This window comes from Xiphias gladius, chromosome 21 (genome assembly GCF_016859285.1).
Source record: "Xiphias gladius isolate SHS-SW01 ecotype Sanya breed wild chromosome 21, ASM1685928v1, whole genome shotgun sequence".
Classification (NCBI taxonomy): Eukaryota; Metazoa; Chordata; class Actinopteri; order Istiophoriformes; family Xiphiidae; genus Xiphias; species Xiphias gladius.
In genome coordinates this window covers 4178423-4205716 of record NC_053420.1, presented here as the reverse complement: position 1 = coordinate 4205716, position 27294 = coordinate 4178423, and the positions used below count along the sequence as shown (strand labels likewise).

General features: G+C 40.9%; 1 protein-coding gene across 1 annotated transcript in view; it reads left to right on the top strand.

Annotated features, from left to right (window-relative positions):
• LOC120807403 (sodium- and chloride-dependent taurine transporter-like) overlaps window positions 1-17560 on the top strand; it is a 31652-nt gene extending 14092 nt beyond the window's left edge. Inside the window, exons 4-15 of the mRNA XM_040159406.1 lie at window positions 2204-2292; window positions 3085-3230; window positions 4024-4156; window positions 6202-6336; window positions 7279-7382; window positions 7491-7615; window positions 10879-10991; window positions 11972-12109; window positions 14146-14248; window positions 15038-15138; window positions 15589-15759; window positions 16259-17560. Coding sequence (XP_040015340.1) covers window positions 2204-2292; window positions 3085-3230; window positions 4024-4156; window positions 6202-6336; window positions 7279-7382; window positions 7491-7615; window positions 10879-10991; window positions 11972-12109; window positions 14146-14248; window positions 15038-15138; window positions 15589-15759; window positions 16259-16417 — 1517 coding nt within the window. The 3' untranslated portion in view covers window positions 16418-17560. The remainder of the gene's footprint in view (window positions 1-2203; window positions 2293-3084; window positions 3231-4023; window positions 4157-6201; window positions 6337-7278; window positions 7383-7490; window positions 7616-10878; window positions 10992-11971; window positions 12110-14145; window positions 14249-15037; window positions 15139-15588; window positions 15760-16258) is intronic.
• The last annotated feature ends 9734 nt before the right edge of the window (window positions 17561-27294 follow it).

Genomic DNA, 27294 nt, shown 5'->3' with positions numbered 1-27294 from the left:
TGGCGCAATGGGCGTATGGATTTATTCCCCGACAGTTGACACAAACCACCAAGTGCCGAGTGCTTTTCGCATGTGGGAATGTTGGGTCCGTGTGAAGAGTGTGGTCCGGACCTGCTCTGTACGAAAAGTGCCCTGAGAGATCATCATCTGCCATGAGCTGGCGCTATAGGAATAAAATTGGCTTGACTTGACTTGAGTCCGTCCAACTTGGCTCGACCTGTCATCGCATCCAAATCGCATTTATAACCTGCTAAAAAGCTACAGGGTGTGTCCTCGTCATGGCTTAATTGGGCTTCTTAAATTTGATCAAAATGTAGCACGACGATCAGTTCTTGTTGTAAGTTTTCCATTTAAGTTCAGTGAGATTTAGATCAATGACATTTATTGGCAGATATAAATCATTGTCTCTAAAAAGGCCAATAGCAGCTAATGATATCACCCTGACACAGAATATTACAGATGCTCCTTTCTTCATTCAATCCTCCAAATAGACTTTACTTTTCAAAGGATTTCACCACACGTGAAGTGAAAAAAAAAAAAAAAAAAAATCAATTTTCACGTTTGTCATGCGTGTTTGAAAGGATCAATTGCAAAAGTAAACAGACTGAGCGAGGTCAGCCAAGGTCAGCAGATGAGCGCAAGAAATTACATCATGGAGGGGAATGCATCTGTTTGTTTGATCAGCACTGTTCCATGTGATCCAAGCAAGTGCTTGTGTGTGTGTGTGTGTGTGTGTGTGTGTGTGTGTGTGTGTGTGTGTGTGTGTGTGTGTGTAAGTGAGTTTAGAGATGTAGATGCCTGGCAGATGCTAATTAGCAGAGTGATTAAAAGGACATGATGTGATGGTGAAGTAGTTCACACATTCATGTACCTACTCATATACAGACACACACACACACACACACACACACACACACACACACACACACACACACACACAGATGGCCAATGACGTTGAAGGACATTAATTTGGATGAATGGCCTCTGTCGGCTGTGTGTACTGACTGATAGCACACACACACACACACACACACACTCGCAAGCTCTTCTAATACACTTATGAGGACCTTCAGCGACCACAATCATTACTTAACCTTTAACATAAAACCTAATCCACGTTCCAATCCTGACCCAAATCCTAACTCCTACACCTGTTCTTATTTTGTTGGATTTTCTTATCTTTGTAACCTTGTATGGTAGAAACATAAGAACACACGAACGAACACACACACACACACACACACACACACACACACACACACACAAACACACATAGCCTTGATCTTGTGTTTACCACCAGCTCCATCTCAAGGCCGGTATTGACGCAGCTGATCACTCTCCTAAACGTGTCAAACAAAATTTAAGTGCAGGGCAACACAAGTGAAGGTTAAAAAACATTAAAACTCGATTGCTGTAGACCTTGAACAGAAAAATGTACCGGGGGTATTCGTGAACGGAGGCTAATGTGAATGTCAGTAGTGACCAGAATTTTTTAACGATGAAGCAGCAGTCATTTGGATTTACAGCCGGATCGTAGTGTGAATCAAATAGTGTTTTACCGTGCAAATGAGGCGCACAAAAGTGTTTCCTGAACAAAACAGAAAAAGAGAAATCACCCGAAAAACAGGAAGTGTCGCTTTTAACAGTGAAATATATCTGTGCAAAGTCAGGATGTGAAGGTTGGTTGGTAGAAAGCATTTATCTTTTGTCTTTGATGTCCCAGATTCGATTCACACATCCTGTCTTGGAGGAGATACGTTTTTACTTTTCTTGTCCAGCTTCTTAAACCTCTTTTTATTGCTGCACCATTAAAGCAATAGGAGGTATTCCAAATGTCTTTTACATCACTGTATACACACATCACATCAGTGACACATCAGACGCTGCAGTGACTTTCATAAGTCGAAAACTGCAGATCTTTTGAGGGAAGTTGATAAAAGTCATTGATTGGTCACATGGCAAAGGTCACAAAGTTGAAAACCCAAGATGATGCTTATTTTTATTTAAAAATTGTTACACATTATTTTAAAGAGGATTCAGTTTCGGTCGTAGAATTGTAAACAACTAGAATTATTTACTTTTAACGAATATGTCTTAGTATTCTAAAGTTTGATCGCATTATGACCTTCAGTGGCTTCTGGCCATTTCCTTTGACTGTTGACGTCTTGGTGTATCATCAGCTTGACCTTTTTCCTGTCTCCAGGTATTGGTTATGCCTCCATTGTGATCGTTTCCCTGCTGAATATCTACTACATCGTCATCCTGGCCTGGGGCCTCTACTACCTGTTCCAGGTAAGTAACTCTGAGGGCAATAAAAGAAGTCCCCAGTCTTTAATTTGTTCTTCTGTCACTTCTGTCACGCGTGACTTATATTGTAGAAACACAAAGATATTTATCAGGGCAACGTGACTTCCAATTCGCGCGCGTGTGTGTGTCTGTGTGTGTGCGCATCAGGACAAAAATTTTGATCTGGCATTTATCCAGTCTACGGAAGAATGCCATTTCAACATTGCGTAAATATAACATAACTGTGAATTGTGAAACTAGAACAATTTAGGACAGTTCAAGAACAACCATAGTTTTTTTTGTTTTTTTTTTTTTTTTACAGTTACAAAATCGGAAGCAAAGGACAGCAACAGCCTAGTGAGAGGCTTTGTTGTTAGAATAAATGTTCCTATTAATGTCCCATGCTAACAATAGAATCTGTCCGTCATCTGTTTTACAGCTTTCTCGATGTCTTTGAAAACTGGTTTAAGGCTGATCCAATAACTTACAAAGCCCTTTGATGGCGCCCCTTAAACCCAAACAGGTGCCTTATGAGGCCTGACAGACTACACTGAGGAAGGCTAAAATTTTTTGGTACAAAAGGACAGAAGGTCTTGAATCCTCATGGTAGACTCGGCTGCTAATTTGGTACAAAAATAATAAAATGTATTAGTTGCTTGTAGAGAGTTTCAAGCATCTTGGTTCTTTCATGACAGCCGTCCTTAGTCAGTGATTTTGAACACTGATTAAGCAGTTGACTGGAGCTGTGAGGACAAAGCTAAGTACTGTAATGTAAATTCAGCTTGTTTTGCATTTCAGTGTTTTCAGCCGGAGCTGCCCTGGGCCAAGTGCAAACAGCCCTGGAACACCGATCGCTGCATCGAGGACACCTACCGCAAGAACAAAACCCTTTGGCTGGCTGCCAACGCCTCCAACTTCACCTCCCCCGTCACCGAGTTCTGGGAGTGAGTTACATAATCGCACACACTTTCTACGTCGATTTACATGTGAAAAGTTCGGTTCGGTAAAGGTACGACTTTGATAAATGTTCTGCAATTAAGATGGAAGGCAGACACTAAAGAACTTGTTTGATATATGGGCCTCATTTCACTTTGATTTGATTGGCTCATTTTGGAGGGTCTAGACATATTTGCAAAGCAGGCGAATACCAAAGACCGCAGGGTTTTTGGGTTAAATATTCTCAAATATTTAGTGGGCCGGGTTGGTTGGTGATCCCCGTCAAAGACAACTTCTTAAACCGTCTTTGGCCCTGTACATACCTGGCACTATCACAAGTGGACAGCTCTAAGTACGTCAATTCACACCTGGCATTAGAAAATGTCTCCACGTGCGTCTCGAGTGACCACTTGTGATCGGATCGCACCTCCCTGCTCTATGTGCGAATAAACACGTACATCGGTTCCGTTTGCTAAGACCAGCAATAAATTTCCCATGCCTGGTCTGCCGGAACCTGAAGAAGAAGAAGAAGAAGAAGAAGAAGAAATCAAAACAATACAGACTGGGTCTGTTCCCTGGGGTGTTCCAGGCAAACAAAATCGCCCAAAATATTTGACACATTCCTATCTCTTTGGGCGTCGTGGACATAGCAGCTTACGCGATTTATACGACTTGTATTTGTTTGCGAATGATTCATTTTAAATTGTCTCAAGCTCTTTCGTCACAATGTCATGAAGTGCTCTGACTGAGTTGCACAGATAAACACATATGCTTAAGGAGCTCGTTCCTTTTATTTTACAGACATAATGTGCTGGGTATCACCAGTGGTATAGAGAATATCGGTCCTGTTAAATGGGACCTGGCTCTGTGTTTACTGCTCGTCTGGGTCATCTGCTTCTTCTGCATCTGGAAGGGAGTCAAGTCCACTGGCAAGGTAAATCTATTTACTGTCTGTTATACTGTAAACTCTCCAGTTATTACTGGTTGTGTGTTGTACTGTTGTTCCAGAAGAAGATTTGCTCCTCTTGAACTTGCTGAACTTAAAAAGTACAAGTACCGACTTGTCAACGAAACCATGACAGAGTTACGCTCATATAATTTTTTTTCCTTTTTTTTTTTTTTTCTGTGTGGTCTCACCGAGAGAACAATAAAGTGCTGTGTCCAAGCTGAGTGCAGGAAAATGCAATTTCTAAATCCACATTTAGGAGTCATTGCTACATTTTTATTTATTTATTTGGGTAAGAATTTTTTTTATGTGGGCAGTGGCTCACAGAAGAGATGCGATTGTTAGGGGAACATCTGGTTCCACTGCACTATGTGGACCGTCCATTTGTGCTTCCCAACATTATTTCCTCAAAGCAATATATCACCTGATAAGTGTCTACGACTTCTAGACCATTAGCAAGGGTTTGATGATGTATGATGTGAGCTATACAGTAGCTCGCTAACTTAGCCTAAAGAGGTTTATTAAGCTTCCTATGAAAAAGAAAATGTTTAGAAACAGTGGGCCCATGTAGAAACTGGGAAATGTGACTATGTTTCTTAGTTTGCTGAAAAATATTTTTTGTTGAACATAAACCAATGACGTATCTTTTTATTGTTCTTAGTTTGTGCATTCTTGTATGCACAAATTTCGAACTTGTCGTGACTGTCACAACATAATCTCTGTAAAGCCAGCGATACATTTGGGGAGTAAGTTGACTAAAGGGAAAACTCTAACTTGACTTAAAGACAAGCAAAGAGGAAACTTGTCAAAATGTAAATACAAATAAAAATGGACAGAACTGCTTTCATGATTTAAAAGCAAGTTAATATTTACGTCGTTGAAACAAGAGGGCTAACTAGTTAAGTAGTTAATTAGCTTACCAAGGCAACTAATGCCAGATTTTAAGTTTGAAAGTAAGCTAGGCCAACTAGCTTATCTGAACAATAATTAGCTATTAGCAAGTGTTCTAGTAAGTAGGTCTGACCAATATACTTTAGAGGTCAATACGGATATGTTTTAGATTTGAAAAAAATGATATGATTAAATGTAGGCCGAGATTGTCTTCAAACATAAATACGTAACACAACAAACAGCTTCGATAAGGAACCTAAAAATACGGCTAAAGAATTACAGCCAAGATGTATGCTGAGCAGGAAATTTCGAAATTGAAATCGAAATTGGCTTTACTGCGTTGTGGATGCAAATGAATGAAAACGACAGCGACAGTGTATTAAATTTCAGCCTCTTCAATAGTCAAGGCAGATGTCCCGTAGTCTTGCTTTTTTATTGTTAGGATTTAATTCTAAGCATCTAAATTTCAAAGAGATTGGCTGATGATTTGAGGATCACAATTCTGTAATACAGTATTCATACGTCTCTGTTTAACTGCAACATTCAAGAAACAAAAATCTATGGAGGGGAATTTCTGCACTGGCTACCTTTTTGTACAATATTACAGGATGGATATAGCTTTGGCTAGATACGTAAAGGGAACATTTCCGACCTTGTTCAGTTTCTGCTACAGCAACAACATAAACAATTCACCATGAGACCAGAGGCAGCTCAGTCAATCCCGGACTACTCTGTTTATAGCCTCGACACTCTTTATTGATTGCTCCGGCCTGATTTATGCTTTCTGGCTGCTTCATGTTGTAACTCTGGTAATAAAGACTCCTACAAGGCCAAGTGTGGTCACCACTTTCCAAATAACAGGTACTGATATACTGTTATTGATTTAAGGGACAGCCTGTGGTCCGTTCTTGTCATAATCCACTTAACACATCTATCAAGCATAATTCTCTGTAATGACAATAAAGATATCAGCTAATTGGCCAAATAACCAATTAACATCCTTGTCATTGGTAAGGCGGACCATTTTTTTATACTCAAGCTTAAGATTAACAGACTTCCCTAGTAGAACAATACAAACTACAGAATGTAAGGTGTTTCCATAATGTCTGACCTTGCTTCTCCACATTTGTTATTTCCCTCAGGTGGTCTACATCACAGCCACGTTCCCATTTGTCATGCTCATCGTGCTGTTGATTCGTGGTGTGACACTGCCAGGTGCTGCTGAGGGTATCAAGTTCTACCTGTACCCTGACCTCGCTCGCCTGAAGGACCCAGAGGTAGGTGCCCCTGTGCTGCCTGAGCGAGAGAGCCCCATCACTGGGCTCCAGTTGTAGCCATTCCTAAACCCCCATAGTCTAGCCAAACATCACTTTACATTGCCGCTCCCTGTTGGAAACTCAAATGTCTGTTTGGCCGCTTATAAAATATCTATCTATCGATAGAATACAAAAAAAAAATGCCACTTTGAGAGACAGTACATTCAGTAATTTCAGGTATAGTTTAGTCACAACACTGCACCGGGTCTTTTACATTTTGCCCCCTTTACATTTTGAAGGTACACGAAGTTATATAGTCCCATATTCCGCAAGGCATTCTTGAAAGATAAGATTGGGCATGTAAAAAAACCTTAGGTCTGCTCAGACTTAATTTTAGTGGTGGTGCGATTGCAGATACGAGTGGCTATGAACAGACACATATTTTCCCTTGAGGGCGTGAAGAAGCACCACATTTGAGCCTAACCCAAGGCTTATGATTCTAATTCCTTAGCTTATGGTGATAGGAAGTAGAAAAGAGGAGTTTGTTATCTTAAAAAGAAGTGGAGTTCCTGGTAAGTTTTAAGATCAGTCAGACACTGAGCTGTCATGCAAATACAGCAGGCACACTTGGCTCATTTTAACTAGCTACAGCTAGCAACCGTACAGTAGGTTCATTGAGTGTTTGGGACAAATGAACACAGAGCCAAGAATGCAAGGCAAAAATTAATTTTGTTTTCAATCTGAACCACCCTTTAAACAGTTTACTGTATCTGGTGCTTTCCAAACCAAACTTTTAGTGACATATCTTTAGCTAAATTCTGATAAACTACTGCAGCTGCTTCCCTAGTTCATCTTGGCTTTACCCAGGACTTGAATTCCCCCCAGCTTGTCTACACATTACTCACTTCCCCTCATCAGCAGGCCTCAGCCTTTCTGTCACCACTCTCTCCCCCTACTTCGCAGGTGTGGATTGACGCCGGCACCCAGATCTTCTTCTCTTATGCCATCTGTTTGGGTGCCATGACGTCCCTGGGGAGCTACAACAAGTACAAATACAACTGCTACAGGTGAGGTGTCAGTTTCAGTTAGGGGGTTAGCTGTGGGGGAGAGAGGGGGGTGAAGGGATCCTTGTGTGTTCATTAACAAATCCTCCTCATGACATATGTGTGACATAGGGACTGTTTGCTGCTGGGAGCCCTCAACAGTGGTACCAGTTTTGTGTCTGGCTTCGCAATATTTTCCGTCCTGGGCTTCATGGCACAAGAGCAAGGGGTGGACATTGCTGATGTGGCAGAGTCAGGTACGAGGGTTCTGTAAAGGCGGCAGTGATGGTGGGCGCTGCTTCCTGGTTAACAAATTAAACAACAGTAAATATAAAGAAAAACAGCAACGAAACCCAAAAGAGAATTAGCCAATACGTTTAATTTTGAATTGAATTGTAATTTGGAACCAAACGGATTCCCTGATTAATTACAAATGACGGCATCGGAATATGGAAGTTTCCGCAATCAAACACTCCTTGACAAATCAGAATGTGAGAAACTATGGACATGTTTGGTCGGTCTGTTAGCGCATCACCCAAATAAAGCAAGCTGGATGGATTAGTGCCGAGCAAGAGATGTTGGAAATGTCACTTTGTTTTTCGAAGGGCAAAAGTTAGAGACATTAGAGTCAAAAAAAAAAAAGCTAGAATGTACACTTAGAAGTACAGTAGCTGTGTGACGATATACAGTGCGTCTTGTGCCAGTGTGCTAGCTTAGAACATGCGATCAGAGTTTTAGTTTTAAGATGTTTCCTTCTCTACACAAGCCAAAGTGACATGACCATTGTTGTGACCTATTTGAGTGGCATATTGGCATATGGTGTTATTAGTTGTTTTTACCAGGTTTTTTTTTTTTTTTTTTTTTCAATTCTAGTACGTAGAACTGTATCTTTTTGTAATGTCTGTTAGTGTCCTCAGCCATCAAATATACTTAATCTCAAAAATCCATGGAAAACATGAACTACTCAACGTTTTACCAAAGGAAGAGAAGTCTGTCCCTCAGTCCTGTTTGTATTTATATTGTATTATAAAACATTTGTATTTATTGCCACACGGAGACTGAGGTGTTGTGGAAAAGCTTTAAAGCACCTGTAAGTGCCATCATCTTTTCCATGGACTTATAGTATATTTACAGTTTACAGTATTGCTGGAGCCTTATGACAGTGCAACTTTGTTTTCTGTGAGGAAAAATTGTTAGTCCAGTTTACTCTGGACTATGCATGGTTTTCCAATAGAATCACACAAGAAATGATTTATGCTCATTTGTCAAATCCCAAGGCAGATAAAAGATGACTGTTGACTGAATCTCTAAAAGTACAAGTTACACTCCAAGTGTAAACATGCCAACAGAGACAGCTGATTTTCTAGAACTACCTTTGGAGCTCGTTTGGAAAGTTGGATTCTCCTCTTTTTCTGTGATATGTTATACATACTTCCGTTACTTGCTTAAAACATAAGGCATCTTGTTGGACATCAGATGAGAAACAAACTTGAAACTTGTAATTTATGCTAATAACAGAACAAAGATGTTGTCAGCGTCAAGTGCTTTTGTGAAAACCCAGGCTTCATCTAATGTCCCAAGATCAGCCAGTCTGACAAAAGCAAATTTAGCTTAGCGCAGTGTGCTAACTTCAAACACTGTCAATGCTGCCAGCCCAGTCGATACAAATATTGGACAGTTCTGTCTCCAGCGCCAAATTAACGGCGGGGTTTGCAGAATTGTCCAATATCAATGTTATGTTTGGCGAGTGGGTTGAGGCTCCACAGGCAGTCAAAGAATAGCGGTGGAGATCAGTGGTATGTTAGGTGGAACTAGACAGAGCCTGGCACTCCTGGATAGTCCTTGGCACATGGGCAACATGGAACTCGGTTACTAATAAAGTCGTAATTTTCCAGCCTGAGAAAATGTGTCCATGTGCTGTGAGTCAGAGAACAGGGCAGATCAAGTAGAAAGAATTCGGCAGAAATACAGTAAGCATTCATACTCAGGCTAGGTCATCAGGCTTTGACAGGTCAAAGCCCCGCCAGGCAAGCGAGTTATCAAAGGTTTAGGGACCTCACAAGTAAGTCTGCCTTAACTGCGACTGCTTGATTCTGACGTATCTGACAGAGGAATGAATGTTATCTGCATGAGAGAAAATGCTGACTGAATGCACACACAGGATACAGCGTGGTTTTCACAGTGCAATGTAAGCACCCACGCAACGGCATTCTGTTGACTCAAGAATGTACGAAAAAAGAAATAGCTATATGACATTTGAAGTTTAAGATATTGTAGTTTTTGTTTAGTACAGTCAAGTAATCACACCGTTGGATGTGGATCCCAATTCATGAGTTACAATACAATAGGTCTCTGCCCGCATTTCCCCTCTCAGGGAATGGAAGTTGGCACTATTTTTGGAGTCAACGTGGTGTTTGGTTGGATGCCCTGTCATAATTCTCAACAAAAACAGAACATATTTACATATCTTGCTAACAGCTGCAATGCTGTTTTGCTGTTACGGCTGCTTTCTTGTTTTCTTGACTTCTGTGTTACAGTTCACAATGTAGCATCAATGCCAAATTAGACCTCCAAAAAAAAAAAAAAAAAAAAAAAGGCTGTGCTTTTTATTTTACATCAGTTTGTAACTGCTGCCCTGTTGTAAAAGTCACTTTGCATTCCTCAAAGAAAGGATCATGCTTAATTGAGCCAGACATGCAAAGTGGCTTGAGTGAAGTAGGTGTTGCCGTACTTGAATTATTTGAGAAACCGAGATGCACTTGGGTCACTTTTTCCAGCAGTCGATTGTCTCCACGTTGAAGACACGCGGCTGCCCGGAAAAGTGAGTCGAGCATATCTCAATCTGGTTAAATATTTCATACAATTGCTGCATTTTTTCTGAAGTGGTCTACAGTCTTTTTTGGTAACATAAAGCCACACAACACATACACCTACACTAGTTAGAATCCACTACGTGCTGTACACACATCCATTTCTATGCTCCACGATTTCTCTTATGACCTACTTTATCAGAGAAGCAGTCACAAGAAAATGACATGACTTACTATATTCAAAATGTTCTTTATTATTGTTATGTTTTTCTTGTTATCGTTTGGTTTTCCTTTATTATGATGTTCTAAGTTTTCCTCGTTATGTGTTATTATAAATGGTGTGAAATGGTGTAATGTGTCAAGTGCATAAAGTCAGTAATGTCATAAGTAATGTGTTACAGAGGAGGTAACGGGTAAGTAAAGATGTGTCAGATCAGACGTACTTAGTACATGACAACACCTTTCTTCATACAAATAAATAACACCGCGCACACACACACACACACACACACACACACTCACACAAACAAACATCTATTTGAAGTATCGTAGCTTGATATGAATTCATATCTGGTTCTGCGTCTCGATTTTGTTTGGGGCCTTTTCTTCCCACAGGGATGCAGATCAGATGAGCTTATCATATGATACTAATGTTGCCTCTCCCCACACCCCTCTTTCTTCTCTCACCCCCCCTCCCCATTCCTCTGCAGGTCCAGGCCTGGCGTTCATTGCCTACCCCAAGGCTGTAACCATGATGCCTTTTCCTACACTCTGGGCAATTCTCTTCTTCATTATGCTGCTGCTGCTTGGCCTCGACAGTCAGGTGAGCAGACACACAAGCTGTCACACACGGACAGCTGTTAGAGCGGCGGGAGGTTAGACGGGGTGAAAGTGGTGATAACGCGCTTGAAACACCCGCAACTGTCGACTGTTACTGAGGGTGCCCACTAGCACAGCACTTAACTAATCCTTGGTCATTAGTAGAGGTACGAATGTGTGTGAAGAAGCCTGTGCTCAAACTCTAAGGGTGTTTAAAAAGCCTCTTGTACCATAGTTTGGCTTTTTAAGCAAACAAAATGCAGCTGATCGAAGCTGATGATCCTTTTTTTAGCAATAAACCAAAGGCCTATTGATTTGAAGAAACCAACATGTCTGCAAATTTGCGGATGTAGGTTTCCTCAACTGTGATGCTGAATCAAAGCAGCACTTGAAAACCTATCATTTAGTAAGGTGGTATATCTAATATGTGATATTAGCCGACAAAAGGAAACTTAGAGATGTCTCCATGTGCAGAAAAGAAACAACGAAATTAAAAAAAACAAACTAATTTATATATTTCTGCTTCGTTAAAACATTCGAACACAGTTGACAGAAGCCATTGAGCTACACACTGTTAAAAAAGCTGAGGAGATTTTATACAATAATACTAAAATTTTATACGTTGCGCCTTATCGGCACAAGTCTACCCGTGATCCAGGACTACGGTCTACACGCGCACTCGTTAAAATGGGTGCTGACCCTCACGTGCCTGCGTGTGAAAGGAAAAAAGCACACAGATCCTGAAAATGGGGATGTGTGCGCAGTCGACCTTCCCAGGATAAATGATTTTCCTTAAAGCTCCTTCAGCCAAATGCACACATCAGTGGCTCCAACCAACAGCAAGAGAAGTTAGACTTCAATGCCTAGAAGTTCTGTAACATGACAGCGGTAAAACATGCACGCGTTTAACAACACACTAGGTTCCTGATGCTTTTTCCTACCGCCACGAGAATCTAAATTTTTGTGTCTGTGTCCCCCCCGCAGTTTGTGGAGGTGGAAGGGCAGATCACATCACTGGTGGATCTGTATCCGTCCTTCCTACGGAAGGGTTACCGCAGAGAGGTCTTCATCGCTATCATCTGCTGCATCAGCTACCTGCTTGGACTCACCATGGTCACCAAGGTAACGACGCCGTGAAAAGCGACCAGAAAAAAACTGAAACATGAAGGAAACAGCCCCTGTAATCATGAGCAGAGCGCACGTAGGAACCGCGCAAATAACGGCTTTGGTGCTACGAACCACTGTGAACCACAAAAAAACCAGTATTAGTACGTTTTCACGGTTGAGGAAATGCCAACATTCGGAACGACTGCCCGTCAGAATTACAGTATTCATCCAGCGTAGATGCGTACAGAATGTACTGATAATCATACGGATGTACTGTGGCTGAAGACCTCATTTAAGGCCCCGGCCCACAGCTCCATGTACCAGAAACAACAGTATTCAGTCAGCTATTAGTGTTGGTCCCTGGGGAGATGACAGGGGGCTATTTATACTGTCAACTCATGAGAACTTCCCTTCTCTCCTCCAGTATTAATAGATGCAGTAGACCCGACTTAGCTTTTCCAAGTCCCCCTCTCTTCTTCCTCCTCCTTCTCTCCTATTTCATGTTTTTCCCATCATTTCTAACTCCTTTCCTTCCCGTCTTCTTCTCCGAACTCTTTTTATTTCGCATACCTTCCTCCTGATGATTCTCTCTTCTTACACCTTCTTTGTCAGACAGCCCGAATAATACGGACACATCATTGTGACTTATCGTCCTGCCAAAACCTGCCCTGTATCAACTGACCCTTTTCACTGGTGTGGCTCAGCAGGGCATCTGTTTTATTAGTTACAGCTGAGCTTTTCGTGATGCGACAGGTCATAAGCACAGCAAAGTCTGCTGTAGGAAAGCTCTACTGGGGCTTCCCAAAGTTTGGGATCTGGACCGGTGCTCGGTCCATTCAGGTTCTCGCCAAAATTGGATCAGCGACTCCGCATTTGAGTTGACCCTGATTTCATGGTCAGGCTTCTGTAAAGAAGCCTCCGTAGAGACACAGAGACGTCCAACGTTTTGTCCCACCTGTCGCGTCTGTGGTTAGGCCCTGTGGAAAGCCGCACCAACGCTATTTTTGTGTTGTTTTCTATGCCCTCCTAATCTTCTCTTTAAGACTTATAACAGCCTTAAGGTTTGAAGAGCTGGATACGGGACAAATATGAATAGACAAATGACAGCTTGAACCATTAAGCCCAAACGAAATGACTGCAATTAGCACACAGTGTCACGGCTCACGATCGTTGCTCTGGATTTCTGAAAGTCGAGTGTTGTTCTTTGTTTGGACGTGGTTAATGCCACTGCTCTCGTCTGCCCAGCTCCTCTATTTATGTCAAACAAAACATAACGTATCTAATTTGCCCTGCGCTACAGGCTTTTCTTCCCAGCTAGAACCTACTTTAAGACAGGAGGCACTTGTAGGTTGTATCATTTATGATTTAAAAAAAAAAAAAAGCAAATGAGACCTTTAATCAATGTTTATTTAGCTACTGGTGGTGAAAAGCGTTCTTGTTCGTCCAGTGTCTCCAACATCCCTACCTGATCTCACACGCACCCTTCTCCTTCTGTCTCCGAGACGATTACAATCACCCTTTTCTTCATCCATCCTCATCCTCCCAGCCTCTATTTCTGTTCTCACGCAACATTTCAACCTTCTCGCTGTCATTCTATTTTCTGCCCCGCCTCCCCGCCTCGCTCCCTCTTTCTCTCCCTCCGTCGTTCCCATGACAACATCTTTTTATGGCTGCGGTGGCCTGGTTCAAGTTTAGGATTCCCATGATTGTTTCCCGGTTTTCACGCCGGACACGCACACGTGAGCGCACAGAGGCAGTAGCTCTCTCACGTGTGGTCATTCGGTCACGTTCAGTCGTAATATATCGTTGTCTCCACACTATATTTTTGAATGATCATATGATCTGTAAAGAATTACATGTGCAATTAGTAGTCCAGTAAGTATTCCCGTAGCTCAGTGCATTGAGGAAGGCAGAACCACCTTCCTGTACTGCAGTGAAAGGTCCAAGAAAACAGATCCTGCACAGGTTTTTCTGTTTAAAGTGTGATTAAAAAGGAAAAACAGTGATTTTTATACCCGTCTGTCTGTCTTTCCATTTGTCTCTCTCTGCAGGGTGGCATGTATGTTTTCCAGCTGTTTGATTACTATGCAGCTAGCGGTGTGTGCCTTCTGTGGGTGGCATTCTTTGAATGTATAGCTGTTGCCTGGGTATATGGTGAGTACCATTCCTTCAAAAACTACTATGCACTTGAAGTATCCTCGATGACTTACTACCTGAGTTTAGTGCGCAGGAACTTACCGCTTCCAATGTGCTGTCTTGTAACGTCTCGCGCAGCGACGTCACAAGACAATGTGACCGTTGTTTGTCCACTGTCTCAAAGAGCATTTACTGTAGGATAAATGGCCAAGATAGTTAACTGTATCCCAGCAAAGGCGGTTTAGAATCGAATCGAGCTCAATCAGACCAGAAAAGCCTCGACATATGGCAGTTTTGCATGTGTGTTGGAAATCGTGTCCATTTGTGCATAATAGTACGTCACAGAACATGGGATAGTGTTGATTTATTGTGGCCCTGCAAAAAATACATACACGAATTTTACGAATTTTACACTGAAACTGCTGAAGAAAAAGAAAAAGTACATCAAAGACTTGGAAAATCATCCAGGCACAGGGCGTCCTAGATTGTGATAAATCTGAATTAATCATAACTACCTGTGCCTTCATTAAATTGAATTTCTGCACTTGTATTCTCTCTGTTAAATTGGGGGCTAAATTAGTGCACTGAAATGTCCTTCCTTGCGTCTGCAGTTTTAATTTTGAATTCTGTGTCCTCTTCATTGTGTCTTCTCTATGCCCTCATGGCCTGTGTGTTCGAAAGGTGCCTCACAAATAATCCCGCCTTGCGCGTTAACCGCCGTAAAGTAACTAGTCCTCCTGCGTTTCTGCTACGGACTGAGCTTTTCTTTGCAGAAGATAATCCAAAAATATTGTACTTTCTTCACAGGCGTTGATAATTTCTACGATGCACTCGAGGACATGATTGGCTATAGACCAAATCCTTGGATGAAATGGAGCTGGACTGTTATCACTCCTTTACTGTGCATGGTAAGGGCTTTCTTTTACTGCACATACCCACCCAACCATGACCATCTGTTAACTTTGGTCTGCAGGTGATGACTGATGAGTTTGACTTCTCCTTCCTTCTTCTGCTTCCTGAAACTTGTTCTAGTGTCAACACGACCTTTCATCTTTGCTTTATTGCTTTTCACACATTTTCCTTAAAGGGAAACGTCACCATTTTGAAGTGGTGTGTTTACTTAAAAAAACCTTGAAACTTAAATAACTGCTATACTAAAATGTTTATTTTTTTTTTTTTTAAACTTAAAACATGTGAAAACAAAATGTGATTTCCAACAAGTATATCTGATGTCAATTAAATTTAGATTCATGATGAAGCCAAATGACCAGACCACAAAAGGTTTCAGAATGTGAAACTATTCTTTTACAGGCTGAGGGGAACATTGCATTCACACATTTCCTCCTCTTCCTCCCCAGGGCTGCTTTATTTTCTCCTTGGTCAAATACAAGCCATTGACGTACAACAAGGTCTACAAGTATCCTGACTGGGCTGTTGGAATAGGTTGGACTCTGGCCTTGGCCTCCATGATCTGCATCCCCATGGTGGTTGTCATCAAGATCATTCAGTCCGATGGGCCGCTCATTGAGGTGGGTTGTGTAGCCGTATGTTAGTTGGCTATGTGGCTGTCAGATCGTTTAGTTATGTTTTTAAAGCTGGTTCAGGTCAGAGATTAAATTTATGCTCACTGACTGATTTATGCTAAAGAAAATACAAACCATCTTTTAAATCACCTCTTCAGATGCAGATTTTGTACATTTTGCTTATATATAGTTGTTTTAGTCCAGTTTTTAAGATTACATCTTGGTCTAACCCGCTTTTATTTCTCTTGTCATGTTCTCTATCCCATCTCCGCCGTCTTTAATTGTCTTCCCACTGCAATGTTGCTTTTTCGGTTCCTCTCTTTCCTTTAACTTCTCTCAACCAATACTCCTGTCACTTGCCACCTCTCTTTCCTTTCCCTCTTCCCTCTCATCTCCCCTCTCCTTCTCTCCGCTGTTCCCACCTCTCCCTCAACCCTCACACTTCTCCAATCCTTTCGTTCTTCCTCTCCTACTTTCTCCATCCCTCCTTCCTTCCTTCCTGCAGAGGATTAAGGCGGTGGCAGCCCCAGTTCGTGGCGGGGCCAGCTCCCGTCCTGCAGACCACCGTGGCCCCAAGGAGCTCTCCTACCCGCTGGACCCCAATGGGAACAAGGGCCTGCTGATGAAGGCCCCCACCCACACCATCGTAGAAACCATGATGTAAAGGAATGAGGTGGAGGCTCTCCATGAGATCGCTCTCCTCTCCACTCCTGTCCTCTGAAATGCTTCTGAAGCTAGCTAGCTTTCTGTCTATCTGTCTATCTGTCTGTCTGGTGGACTGATAAGGGTTTTAAGGAAAAAAAAAAATTTCCCGTTTCAAATCTTCTAGGAGTACTTTGGAAGTAGTTTGCTGTTGGTGGTTTTCTTGAGGGTAGCGATCACATTTCAAATCTATTTCTGAAATACTCACAAGCTGTTTTTTGGTTTTTATATATTTTTTTATTTTTAATATTCATGTGACTACACATGTCCCACTATTGTCTTGTTTAAAGGCAGACTGGCAAATTAGCACCAGCCTCTGGCCATATGCTGGTAGATTTCTGTTTGTTCCACCAGCTACGTTTGCCGAAGAAAAGCTGTTGTTCTAAAAAAGGAAGAAAGTGGTTATTGAGTATGGGAATCAAACAGGCTTTTGTAGCCACAATATGAAAAAGGTGTCCTACGCTGATGATAGACCACCAAAAAATTGATTTTATGGGCTGTTCTTTGCTTGTGATACTATGAACAGGGTGCACTTATCTGAGGGCATGTGCCATAGGGTTCATATTTGGCTTATTCTGTTCCACTGTGTTCAGTTGAGACCCAGTTGAGATGAGGCAGAAGGTCGAAGCACTACAGGTACAGCATTATTAACTAAAAAAAAAAACACGTTTTTTTACCCCTTCAGTAATCAGAAATTCTGAAGAGCGTCTCGATGTTGTTTCAGCTGCAATAGGCCAGATTTTTATTGAGAATTATGACCAAACTGTCCGACCTAAATCTCAAAATGAGGTCGTCACAAGGAAAGTGTCCCCAATCCAACAAATATTACATCCTGTAGACTGATTTATTTAAGTCTGGTATCAAAAATGGATACTACCAAAAAAACTTGACAAATCAAAACTTAAGAGCAAAAATCCAAAGCTGCAGCCACCAAAGTTAAATTCTTTCCCTTCGCCGCCTCTTTTTTTTCCCTCCCTATAATCACAGACCAGCTGGATTGGTAACCATGAGCAATGCTGAAAATTTGCCACTACTTTGGGCTGTTAATACACTAAATTGCCTGGTGCAGCTAAAAAAAAAAAAAAAAAAACTGCAAAAAGAGAAATCAGAATCAAATACACAGCCATCATAGCCAACGGCCCTTATCAAACCAGGTTCCTGGTTCTTAAATGCACCTTAGCACAAATATCCCCATCTTCCATAGCCATAAACTATGGGTCAAAGAGAAAATTAGCACTGAGACTGTGTCGGGGAAACCCGCTCCTGCACAAAGAGAGAGGTATCTGAAAGGATTTGAAGTGTGGAGGTTGAACCCTTGAGTTTGTTGTCTGTGGTGTACTGTACAGTAGTAGCTAATCAGTCTATCTATATCTATCTATCTCTCTATCTATCTTTCTCTGTCCTAGACCAGTTTACAGTACATTAGTGACTGCACTAGGCACTCTTGGCTTACAATTTTGGATTGGATTTGTTTTATTTTCTACAGAGGAAGTTACATTATTATTAGTTTTTCCTCTGTCAGTGTTTAGATTTTTTTTATTAAGACTATAATGTTATTGGTATTTACTATTGATGATAATTGCTGTACTTTTACATAGAAGAAGGAGAACTTCTTTCATCTGGTGAAAATACTAAGCTGTTATACAAATCATACATTTACAGTGGCAGCCATTGTAGTATAGTCCTCATCATGCATTTCTCCAGTGTTGGTCCAGCCAACGACTCCATCTTCAGTATCACACAAAACGAAGAGTGAAACTGATTTTTCCCATAATATTTTCATATATTTTATTGTGCGTGTGTGTGTGTGGGGGGGGTGTGGTTCAAACATTTAACGAGCAGTTCAATGTACAGTAAAGAAAAATGGGAATTCTACAATGGCTCCATCTGTAAGTTTGTAGGTGTTGGGGGTTTATAGCTTTTCCTCCTCTGTAAATACCAGGTGACAGTATTTAATTTGGATGAATTCAGCCAGACAGGGCGCTGTGGCCAATGGTTAAACATCATGTCACCAGCTCAGTGACTCAAGGCAACCATTGGTTGGATGACACTCCCAACAGATCAGCCAGTGTCAGACTGTCCACTCGTCTCAGTGTCAAACTCCTTTCCAGACACTGTGAAATGTGGCAGCTGGCTGCAGAGAAATCGTAGCCAGTGACTGACAGAGTTTGGTCAGGTTTTTCCCTGGTCGCCGTGTTGCATCCACCTTACCCAAAATGAGAGCTGGAGAGGTTCAATTCACACAGGGAACCCTGGGCACTTCGGAAAAGCAATTAAACGGTCAAAAAAAAGAATCATTGACAGCGCAGGTTTTAGAATAGCAGCTCAAATTTCCTGCACATTAGTGGGAATTGGGTAACCCGCTACATCCAAACTCTGTTGATCATTGGTATGGTGAGAACATGTGCCCTGTGATACGTTGACACTCTCTGTTTCTTCAATTCTGGCTGATTTTGTTTTTTTTTTTTTTTTTACAAATACGAAAATAAATCTATATTACATTCTTCACAATAACAAGGGGCCATAATATTGACGATGTGAACCATTAACAACTAAAAGCAGACTATGTGAGAGGTATTACAAATACAACTGTTGCATTCATTTTAATATGTCTGTGTAATAAGGGGTTTCCCATGTGTATGTGTCACCAGCGACCATCCACTCAGGACCTTTTCTGTAGTGCTTTTATCTACTGTATAGCTGCATGAACCCAGCGTCCAAAAATTTTGACTTCAAACTGTGGTTGTCAAAGAGCTGAGATTTAATGGTAGCAGTCAAGATTCATGTTTTCGTCAAGCTTGATCGGCCATTAGATCAGTTCTTTGCCACGCAAAATTGAAAATCACACCCTAACTGCCTGTTTTATCCACAGTCAAAGGCAAAAATACAGTGAAAGTGAGTCAGAGTGAGTTTTTACTGCACCTTATTTGTATAATTTGGACTTCATATCAAATAATGGGGGCAAAAAAAAATAAAACAACACTGCCATCTTTTTATTCAGGGTTCTCATTGGCCTCCTTAGTAAAAATATCTAAATACTGTCAAAACACTTAAGGTTTTACCTTTAAGTGCATCTGTTCTCCAAAAAGCAGACATATTAAAATAGACATTAAAACATTAAGAAACCATTCGTGCACATCAGATATACAGTTATACAGTACACACACATTGCAGGAATTTGACCAACAACGTCACATCAGAAGTGATCGTGTGACCAGGGCTTCATTTCGTGTTTCATCTTAGCTTTGATCATTTTTTTGTCAGTTTATTTCATTTCTTCATATAGAATAATGTAGTTCATATCATTAAAAGGGATTTGTGAAGCCAAATCCACAGCACACATCTATTTTCATACAGTAACAAACTTTTCCTATGTAAGTCGTCTTTGTACAGCTAAGCTCCCATTGCAGACCTCCCATTTTAATACAAATACAAAGCTTCATTTTATTCTTAAACTTTTGTACAGATCTGGTTCTCAATTCCCCTGAAGGATCTTAGCACTGAGGTTAAAAAAAAAACCAAAAAAAACCCAAAAAAAAAACTTTGATTGCATTAATGGCGACAGGAAAGATCTATCAACAGCATCAGAAACTTAAATAATTTATACAAAATTATTTACGGCATTTTGAAAAAACTTGCACAGAGCACCTATGAATAGTTAAAGAATCTGTCTTACCTTTTAATTACATCTATGAAATTTCCAAATTTTCGGGTTACACAGATCGATGGCTTAACACTGTGGAGACTTCAAGAAATAGGTACCAGTCACAGACCCAAAAATAGGGCAGAATCATGTAAATAAAGCTAAACTTGTCCCATACTCGCACAGCTAAAAGAAAACCTCCCCCTAGTGCTGAGATCCTTCTTTTGGGTGGGGAAACGTGGACCAGAAATAATAGCTAATGCAGTCATTTATCGGTTTATTCCGCCTCTCTGTGTATATTTACAGTATGTACCAGTCCCTCTGCCTTTTTACACTCCCCGTCAGTTAGCCTGTGTAAACCTTCTGTTAACCTAAGCTAACCGATTTTTCTCAGAGATAATGAATTTGCAAGAGAATCGAAGCATTAGCGATGCACAAGTTTTTACCGCCGAATGCTGAAATGTGAAAGTCACCTGCGGGTGAATGTAAAAGTTTCTGAAGATTTATTTTTTAGGTTGAAAAAAAAAAAAAAAAAATTAGTTTCTTTTTATTTTCATTGATCTTGTTTTATTGAATTGAGCAGTTTCTTGTTTGATTGTGTGTCTGTCACATTTGCCTTTTGTATTCCAAATACAGTGTATTTGAACTTCTGTCATTGGAGTAACATGTCGACTATCAATCGAAAACAAACAAAAAAAAAAAGAAAAAAAGCTATGATTTGTTACGTGCAATACTTTGTAGAATGCTTTTATTTTTCAAGCTGTTTTTCCAAAAGGTGGTAATAACCTTTGATGTAAGACGATAGCCTGTGAATTCTTGAGGAAGAAAATTTGAATCTTCAGGGTCCATTGAAATTAAAGCCCTCCACAAAATGCTCTGCAGTGTGGAACTAAACCAAACTAAACCACTATTCCATCAAAGATCGCGTGGTTTGAAATGCACTGAGAATAAAAGGATTATTAAATTTTGTCACATCAAACTGAATTTCTTAGCAAAATGCAATTTTTTTTTTTTTTTTTTTGTGACAGACTACGTAGTGAGTTTGTTTGGGGTCTGAAACTCAGTAACACTGCCACTAAGCCCACCGTCTTTCTACCTGCCTCCTATCTCAATACTGCTGTTTTGCTAAAAAAAAATCAGGCAGCTGTCCAAAAGCACGCCGCCACCAAAGTTCACCCTTCTAATCTACAGCACATCAGCAAGATCTGCTGGATCTCACCCGTACCTTGGAAGGCTTGTCTTTCTAGTTTGTTTGTGATGGAACAAATACCTTGGAGTGAGTTTGGCTGCTATTGGAAGCCTGTCCCTAGGCAACCAAAGCAGGAAATCCACAAAAAAACAAAAACAAACAAAAACAGATTGCGCTATATCAAATGTGGGCCTTGTATGCAAATTTTACATTCTGCCTATTCAGACATTTCTACTGAAATCTGTCTCCATTCCAACGAACCCTGAAACGTCGGGGCTTTATCAAAGGAAACTGAAAAATCTAAGTACATCTGCACAGGGACAGAGAGCCTGATTTTTAAATTCCATGTTGCCTACATTATGTTCATTACTTGTATGAAAACACCACCACTTCCCCAGGACTCAGAATCCGGTTGTCTGTTTCTGTGATATAGATGCAACGTTAAACCATACAGATGTGACCTTTGTGACCTACCTAGAGGCGACACAACATCTGTCCTATCACTGAAGTCACTCTTTGGTGCGGTTGCAAAGGTAGACAAACGGGGCTCCATTTCCCGACAACATCCCTGATGCAAAGATCATCCGATCAAAGATCGGAACCATAGTTACGGTGAATCCTAATTAGATATTTGGCATTTTTAGCTTCGATTCAAGGTTTGACGTGTGAGGACAAGATTCAAACAATGAAACAAAAGGCTGTAAAAACATGTTTGCTCCTTTTACTTGCTTAAATGACAGCGATCTCCGCACAAAGGCCTCTGGGAAATGGAGTCCTGCTCATCGTCCCCGTCCTCTCTGTCGTCAGACTCATTCTGAGCATGGTCTCCAATGACAACGCCTCTGTCTTTCCTGCATTATACCGAATACCAGCCCTTCCTTTTTGAGAATGTACATGGGAAAATGTTTTTTTAATTCTTGGTGAAGAAAAAAACATTTTTAAAAGAATTTGAAAGGTTTGATTTTTTATTTCTATGGCCAACCTGTAAGCTAGAAAAAAAACGAAAAAAAAAATATGTGTTTGAACAGGTTTTACAAAGGTGTAAAACTTTTTTTATTTCTTAATAAAAAATTTGTCTTCAGAAAAGGAGGTCTGAGTTTTTTTTTTGTCTGGATGATTGTTCAGTACCTTCACACGCATACACACACACAGATCATTCCATACAACTCTAATTTCCCAACTCGTGGGACTTGCACTTAAATCCCCTCGACAACATCATTAACTCTAATCCTACAAAGCCTATAATACAAGATTGAAGGTATGTCAGGCCAATGCAGGGGGCTGCATTCCAGCACATCCACTGCTGAAAACTGCTCTATGACCATTACAATAACAGGACAACTGTAACCTCTCCGTAATTAAGATAAATGCCGTCTGGCAATTGACTATATTACTGTTGCTGTGTGTTATCATAACTCAAAAGTCTTGAAAGCCTTAGAAGCTAGAAGTGTTGGCTGGTTCAGAGTCGGGACTAAAACTGAGTGTATTGCTATTCCGAGTAAGCGACAATCTGGAACTGCAGGTCAGCGATGTCTAAAACCGGCCAGTAACTATATGATGACAAACTGTAATTGAATACTGCTGAAACAACAGTTACTTACATGAAACTTACAACCAAATTAACCCTCAGAAGCTGAAACGACATCTTTTCTCTCGTGTCAGACATCGAGACCTCTTTTGACCTGCTAATCCCAAAATCGGCGCTTTACTGGAGTTTTGTCCCCACGCGTGTAAACGTCGTCGGACGAGGATTAGAACCACTTTTCAACACATGCTCTGGACCGCATTACAGTACCGGAGCTGCTTCTGTGGTTGCTGCACTGGTGAAAGACTCGGTTCACTTTTGGACAGGTTGCCCGAAACAGTACTGCGATATGTTAGTTTTACCATCGTACTGAAGATGACACTTTAACGTCGCTCTTGATGGTTTCTTTCCAACATCTCTCTCTCTGTCCAGTGCACCAAGCATTTTGTCTTTTTCAGAAAGTGTGAACTATACCACTGACAATGTTCTTGTCCTTGCACCTAGAGAACAGTTGATATACTTTTATACGCCATGGTATGTTTGGTGGATCTCTCTCTGTCTCTCTCTCTCTCTCCTTTTTTTTGATGTGGACCTGTTGCTGTTGTGTGTCTAACTGGCTGCAGGTGAGCTATGATGGTTGGTTGGTTTGAATGATTGCCCATGTGCTTCCTGGTCGGTGATTGGTTCCTTCATGGCATGGTCTGAGGATAACAGGCCAACTGCCAGCAGCCTTGCCTTCTTCAGTAGGTCCACACCTTTTTTCAGTATATCCAAGTTGTATTTGCTATTAAACAATTAGGTGCCAAAACCTTTTCAGTGCTGGGAACTATTGGGGGGGGGGTAATTTTTCTCTACCCTTTGAAGAATGTATTTCTCTAAAGGCTTGTGTTGGCTCATTTGGGAAGTGCAAGCCACAGAGACTGAGCTAAAGCAATCCCGTCTATGCTTACCTAAGTGAACAGAAATACACCCAAACAGAAATCACTTACCTAAGCTCCTAACTCCTGAAAACAAGAGGAAAAACAGCACAAACAAACCCCAAACCCCTCTGTAATTAAGCAGCATGATCTGAAATAATGTCAGTAAGCAGCTCTTTGAAACTGCTGGAAGCCGCTTCAGTTTATGGAATATTTTGACCCAAACATCCGTTTCACAACAGGGAAGTAAAGGTTCAGACACGCTGGTGATTAATAGAAGCTGGGTACTCAACACAGCTAATTTTCCCAGACTGTAATTTTCCCTCAATATCTGCAGTTACATGAACTATTTTTTTTTTTTTTTGGTTAAATCAAATCAACTGATGATTCCCATGAAAGTATTTACACGACTAACACTAAATACTAATTTAAAATGTGCTGTTTATGCTTCACAGTAAGTAATCAGAGAAGACAGAAAGCCCTTTCAGACCTAGTAGGAATCCAGCTGTAAATCCTTGTTCATTACTTTCTCTTGATTTAGAATTCTGACCAGAACAGTAGTATACAAATACAACCATGATTATTGTGCTTACAGTTCCCATGTGACCCAACAACAGCCCCTTGGATTTAGCAGGAGCACAGAGGATGTTGATGGTTTGAACCTGCTGGTGAATAATATGAATATTGCTGTTGTGTTGCTGCGGTCTGAGCTTTAAATAACTGGCACTCCAGAAAAAGAAACGGACTGCTGACATTTCCATTCTCCGCCTGCCAGCTCCGAGAATAGACTTAGCTGCTGAGAATTTTTTTTCGTTCCATCTCATCTTGGAGACAGTTTTTTGGCGTTCACACAGAGCAAAAGGAAAAACAAATCTGTGTTTTTGTGATAAGTGTTTCCTGGTACTTTTTGACTTTTGTTCTAGTCAATAAAAAGGCAGGAAATGAAAGGGGAGAGCAAGAAGGATGATGTGAAAATCAAATGTGGCCAGTTTGGATCCCAGGATGTTTTGGTTACTTGGTGCGGGCCTCAGGGACACTGTGTATGCACGTTTTTCCATTTGTTTTGCAGCTTTTCTCCCCGTTTACTCCCATCGGGCATGTCCAACTCCCACTACACTGTAGACCAGTCACTGCTAACTACTGCTGTCCTCTGGGAGGCTGCAGACATTCACCTGGGTATCATGCATGGGAGGTTTGCACTTTGCCATCCCAATTCCACCCCACAACGTACAGGTACCCCAACCAACCGGTAGGATTCACTGGTCGTATTTGTACCACCTGAGCCGAAGACTGTTTCCAGCTCGCAGTTGCACCTCTTCTGTGACAGTGGTTCATTATTTTTATGCCGTGGAGCAACAGAAATTGGTCAAATTTGGTTTATCTTGTATGGGCCAATAAACTGTCTTCATTATTTTAGTTAGTTCTCGGTATATTAATCTTGTCTGGCAGTCTGGGCTGTTGAGATCCCCATGGGACGATACAGTGCCGTGGACCATGGACTCTGGATTCCCTCCTTGATGAAGGAGATGGGAGAGCCACCGTTGGAAACTTATCATCCCTCTACCCTGAGGAAGAAGCTGAGCCTTTCTTCAGCTTCCTTACTTGATGACACCATTGCGTTAGGATCCGGAAACTATAAAGGTCAGTTAAAGATGGTGGAAAGAAACGTATATTTCCTTCTGTAATGTTGCAGAGCACAAGTATAACACGCAAATACTCAAGTATAAAGTAAGAGTACCTCAAAGCTGTTCTTCTGTTTTTCCCTTTTGGGTTGGTACAGAAACACACAATGGCTTGTGCTGGCCTGTTGCTTAGTGACACAACTCTAATCCTCCTTTACCTTTTTTGCCCACTGTGTCGTCTCCGTATTGACTCAGTCATTCAGTACGTGCTTCGTTCTGACTGCCAAGAATAAAAAGAAAATCTGCAGCTGTTGGCGGAAGTCAGTCGTTACGTGTGTTTGTCCAAGTCTTTGAGGGGTTCCATCTAGTCCTCGGGTCTGTACCGACCTTTAGTCGTTTTCCAACATTGCTGTTGGAAGTGGAAAATCATGAAAAAGACCTGAGATATAGTCCTGATACAGAATTTCTTGTTTTACAGTTGGCTTGTTTGTGTGAATGTCAGAAATACTAGGTGGGCGTGTGCATACTTCTGTGTGTGTGTGTGTGTGTGTGTGTGTGTGTGTGTGTGTGTGTGTGTGAGAGAGAGTTCATGCGTGTAAATGAGCATATCGCGAGCACTGGGTGTTAAAGTACTTTCCCATGTGTTTTTGCTGTGCGTGTGTGCTGGACCTGTTATGTAACAGTAAACTCTTGGGGGTAATAAAGTCAGCAGAAGCAGAGTGTACAATACAGTATACACACAAAATGAACCACGTTATTTAGAAAGCTGGAAGGAGAAAACTCACGTGTAAAACGCAATTTACACACAGGCAGGAAAATACAAAGAGGCCCCATTCAGACACACCCAAATATAAAAGTCTTAAATAAGATACACATACTACAGCACTGTACGTGTAATTATGGATATGCTGCTCCTCACACCAACACACCTCCCTCCGTGCACACAGCTTTTCCACCCAAATATTCAGGAACCAGAACACTGGAACTATAAAGTTCAACAACAGATCCTTGAGAATGTTTGCAAGTGGGAAAACCATTAATATTATATGAAGTGTAGGTGTAAGTGGCAGAGACATTTAAAAGGTTTCAAAACTTATGGTCTCATACCCTGGCACTTTGTGCCCCTCTAAGAACTATTTCCATTGCAGGGACATTTTGCTGTACTATGAGAGGGAACAAAAATTTAAAGCAGGCTCCTAAAGCAGTCTTTTTTACAAGTTCCTGTAATCTCGATGGAAAACTACTGCATATAGTGTGCATGCAAGAAAAGATGCAATTTAAACAGTATATCCTGCCCTTACTTAATCGGTTGCGCACGTGAACGTGCAGTAGTGGCACAGATTCAAAAAGTATTTGGGTTGCATTAAAGTTTGGAAAGACGCACCACAATAACGACAGACCCCCAATGTAAAAGTAGACATTTTTATTTTTCTCATTTTTGATCTTTTCTCATGTTCTTCTCGAAAAGAGAAGTATAGCAGTACACTTTGTTTCATAGAAAATGAAAAAAACAAAACGACAACGACGACAAAGTTATACATTTTATTTTCCCTTTTATAATTTTTGTTTTGTATTTTCTTCCTATATTTCGGAAGAGTAATATTGTCATAGAAAAATACTATATTACATAGAATAGAACTTTACACAATCTGAAAAAAATACACAATATCAACGCATACATTATTAGTGGCCCAATCCGGAATCGTAATATGGTTTGATGCCACTTGTCAACACATCTTTTAAAATGATTTAAGGATAAAACAAAGTCAGAAAAACAATTACAAATGTAACAGGCCTTTACGCCAAAAGTTCTCGTGTGATTATCAGAAATGTGAAGCAAAGATCGGAGAAACTCTGACACATCAGTTTACAGTAATGGCAACAGACTGGTAAGGTCAGTGTGGTTAGCTAGTTAACTGTAGTCATCTGGAGAATAAGTTAGT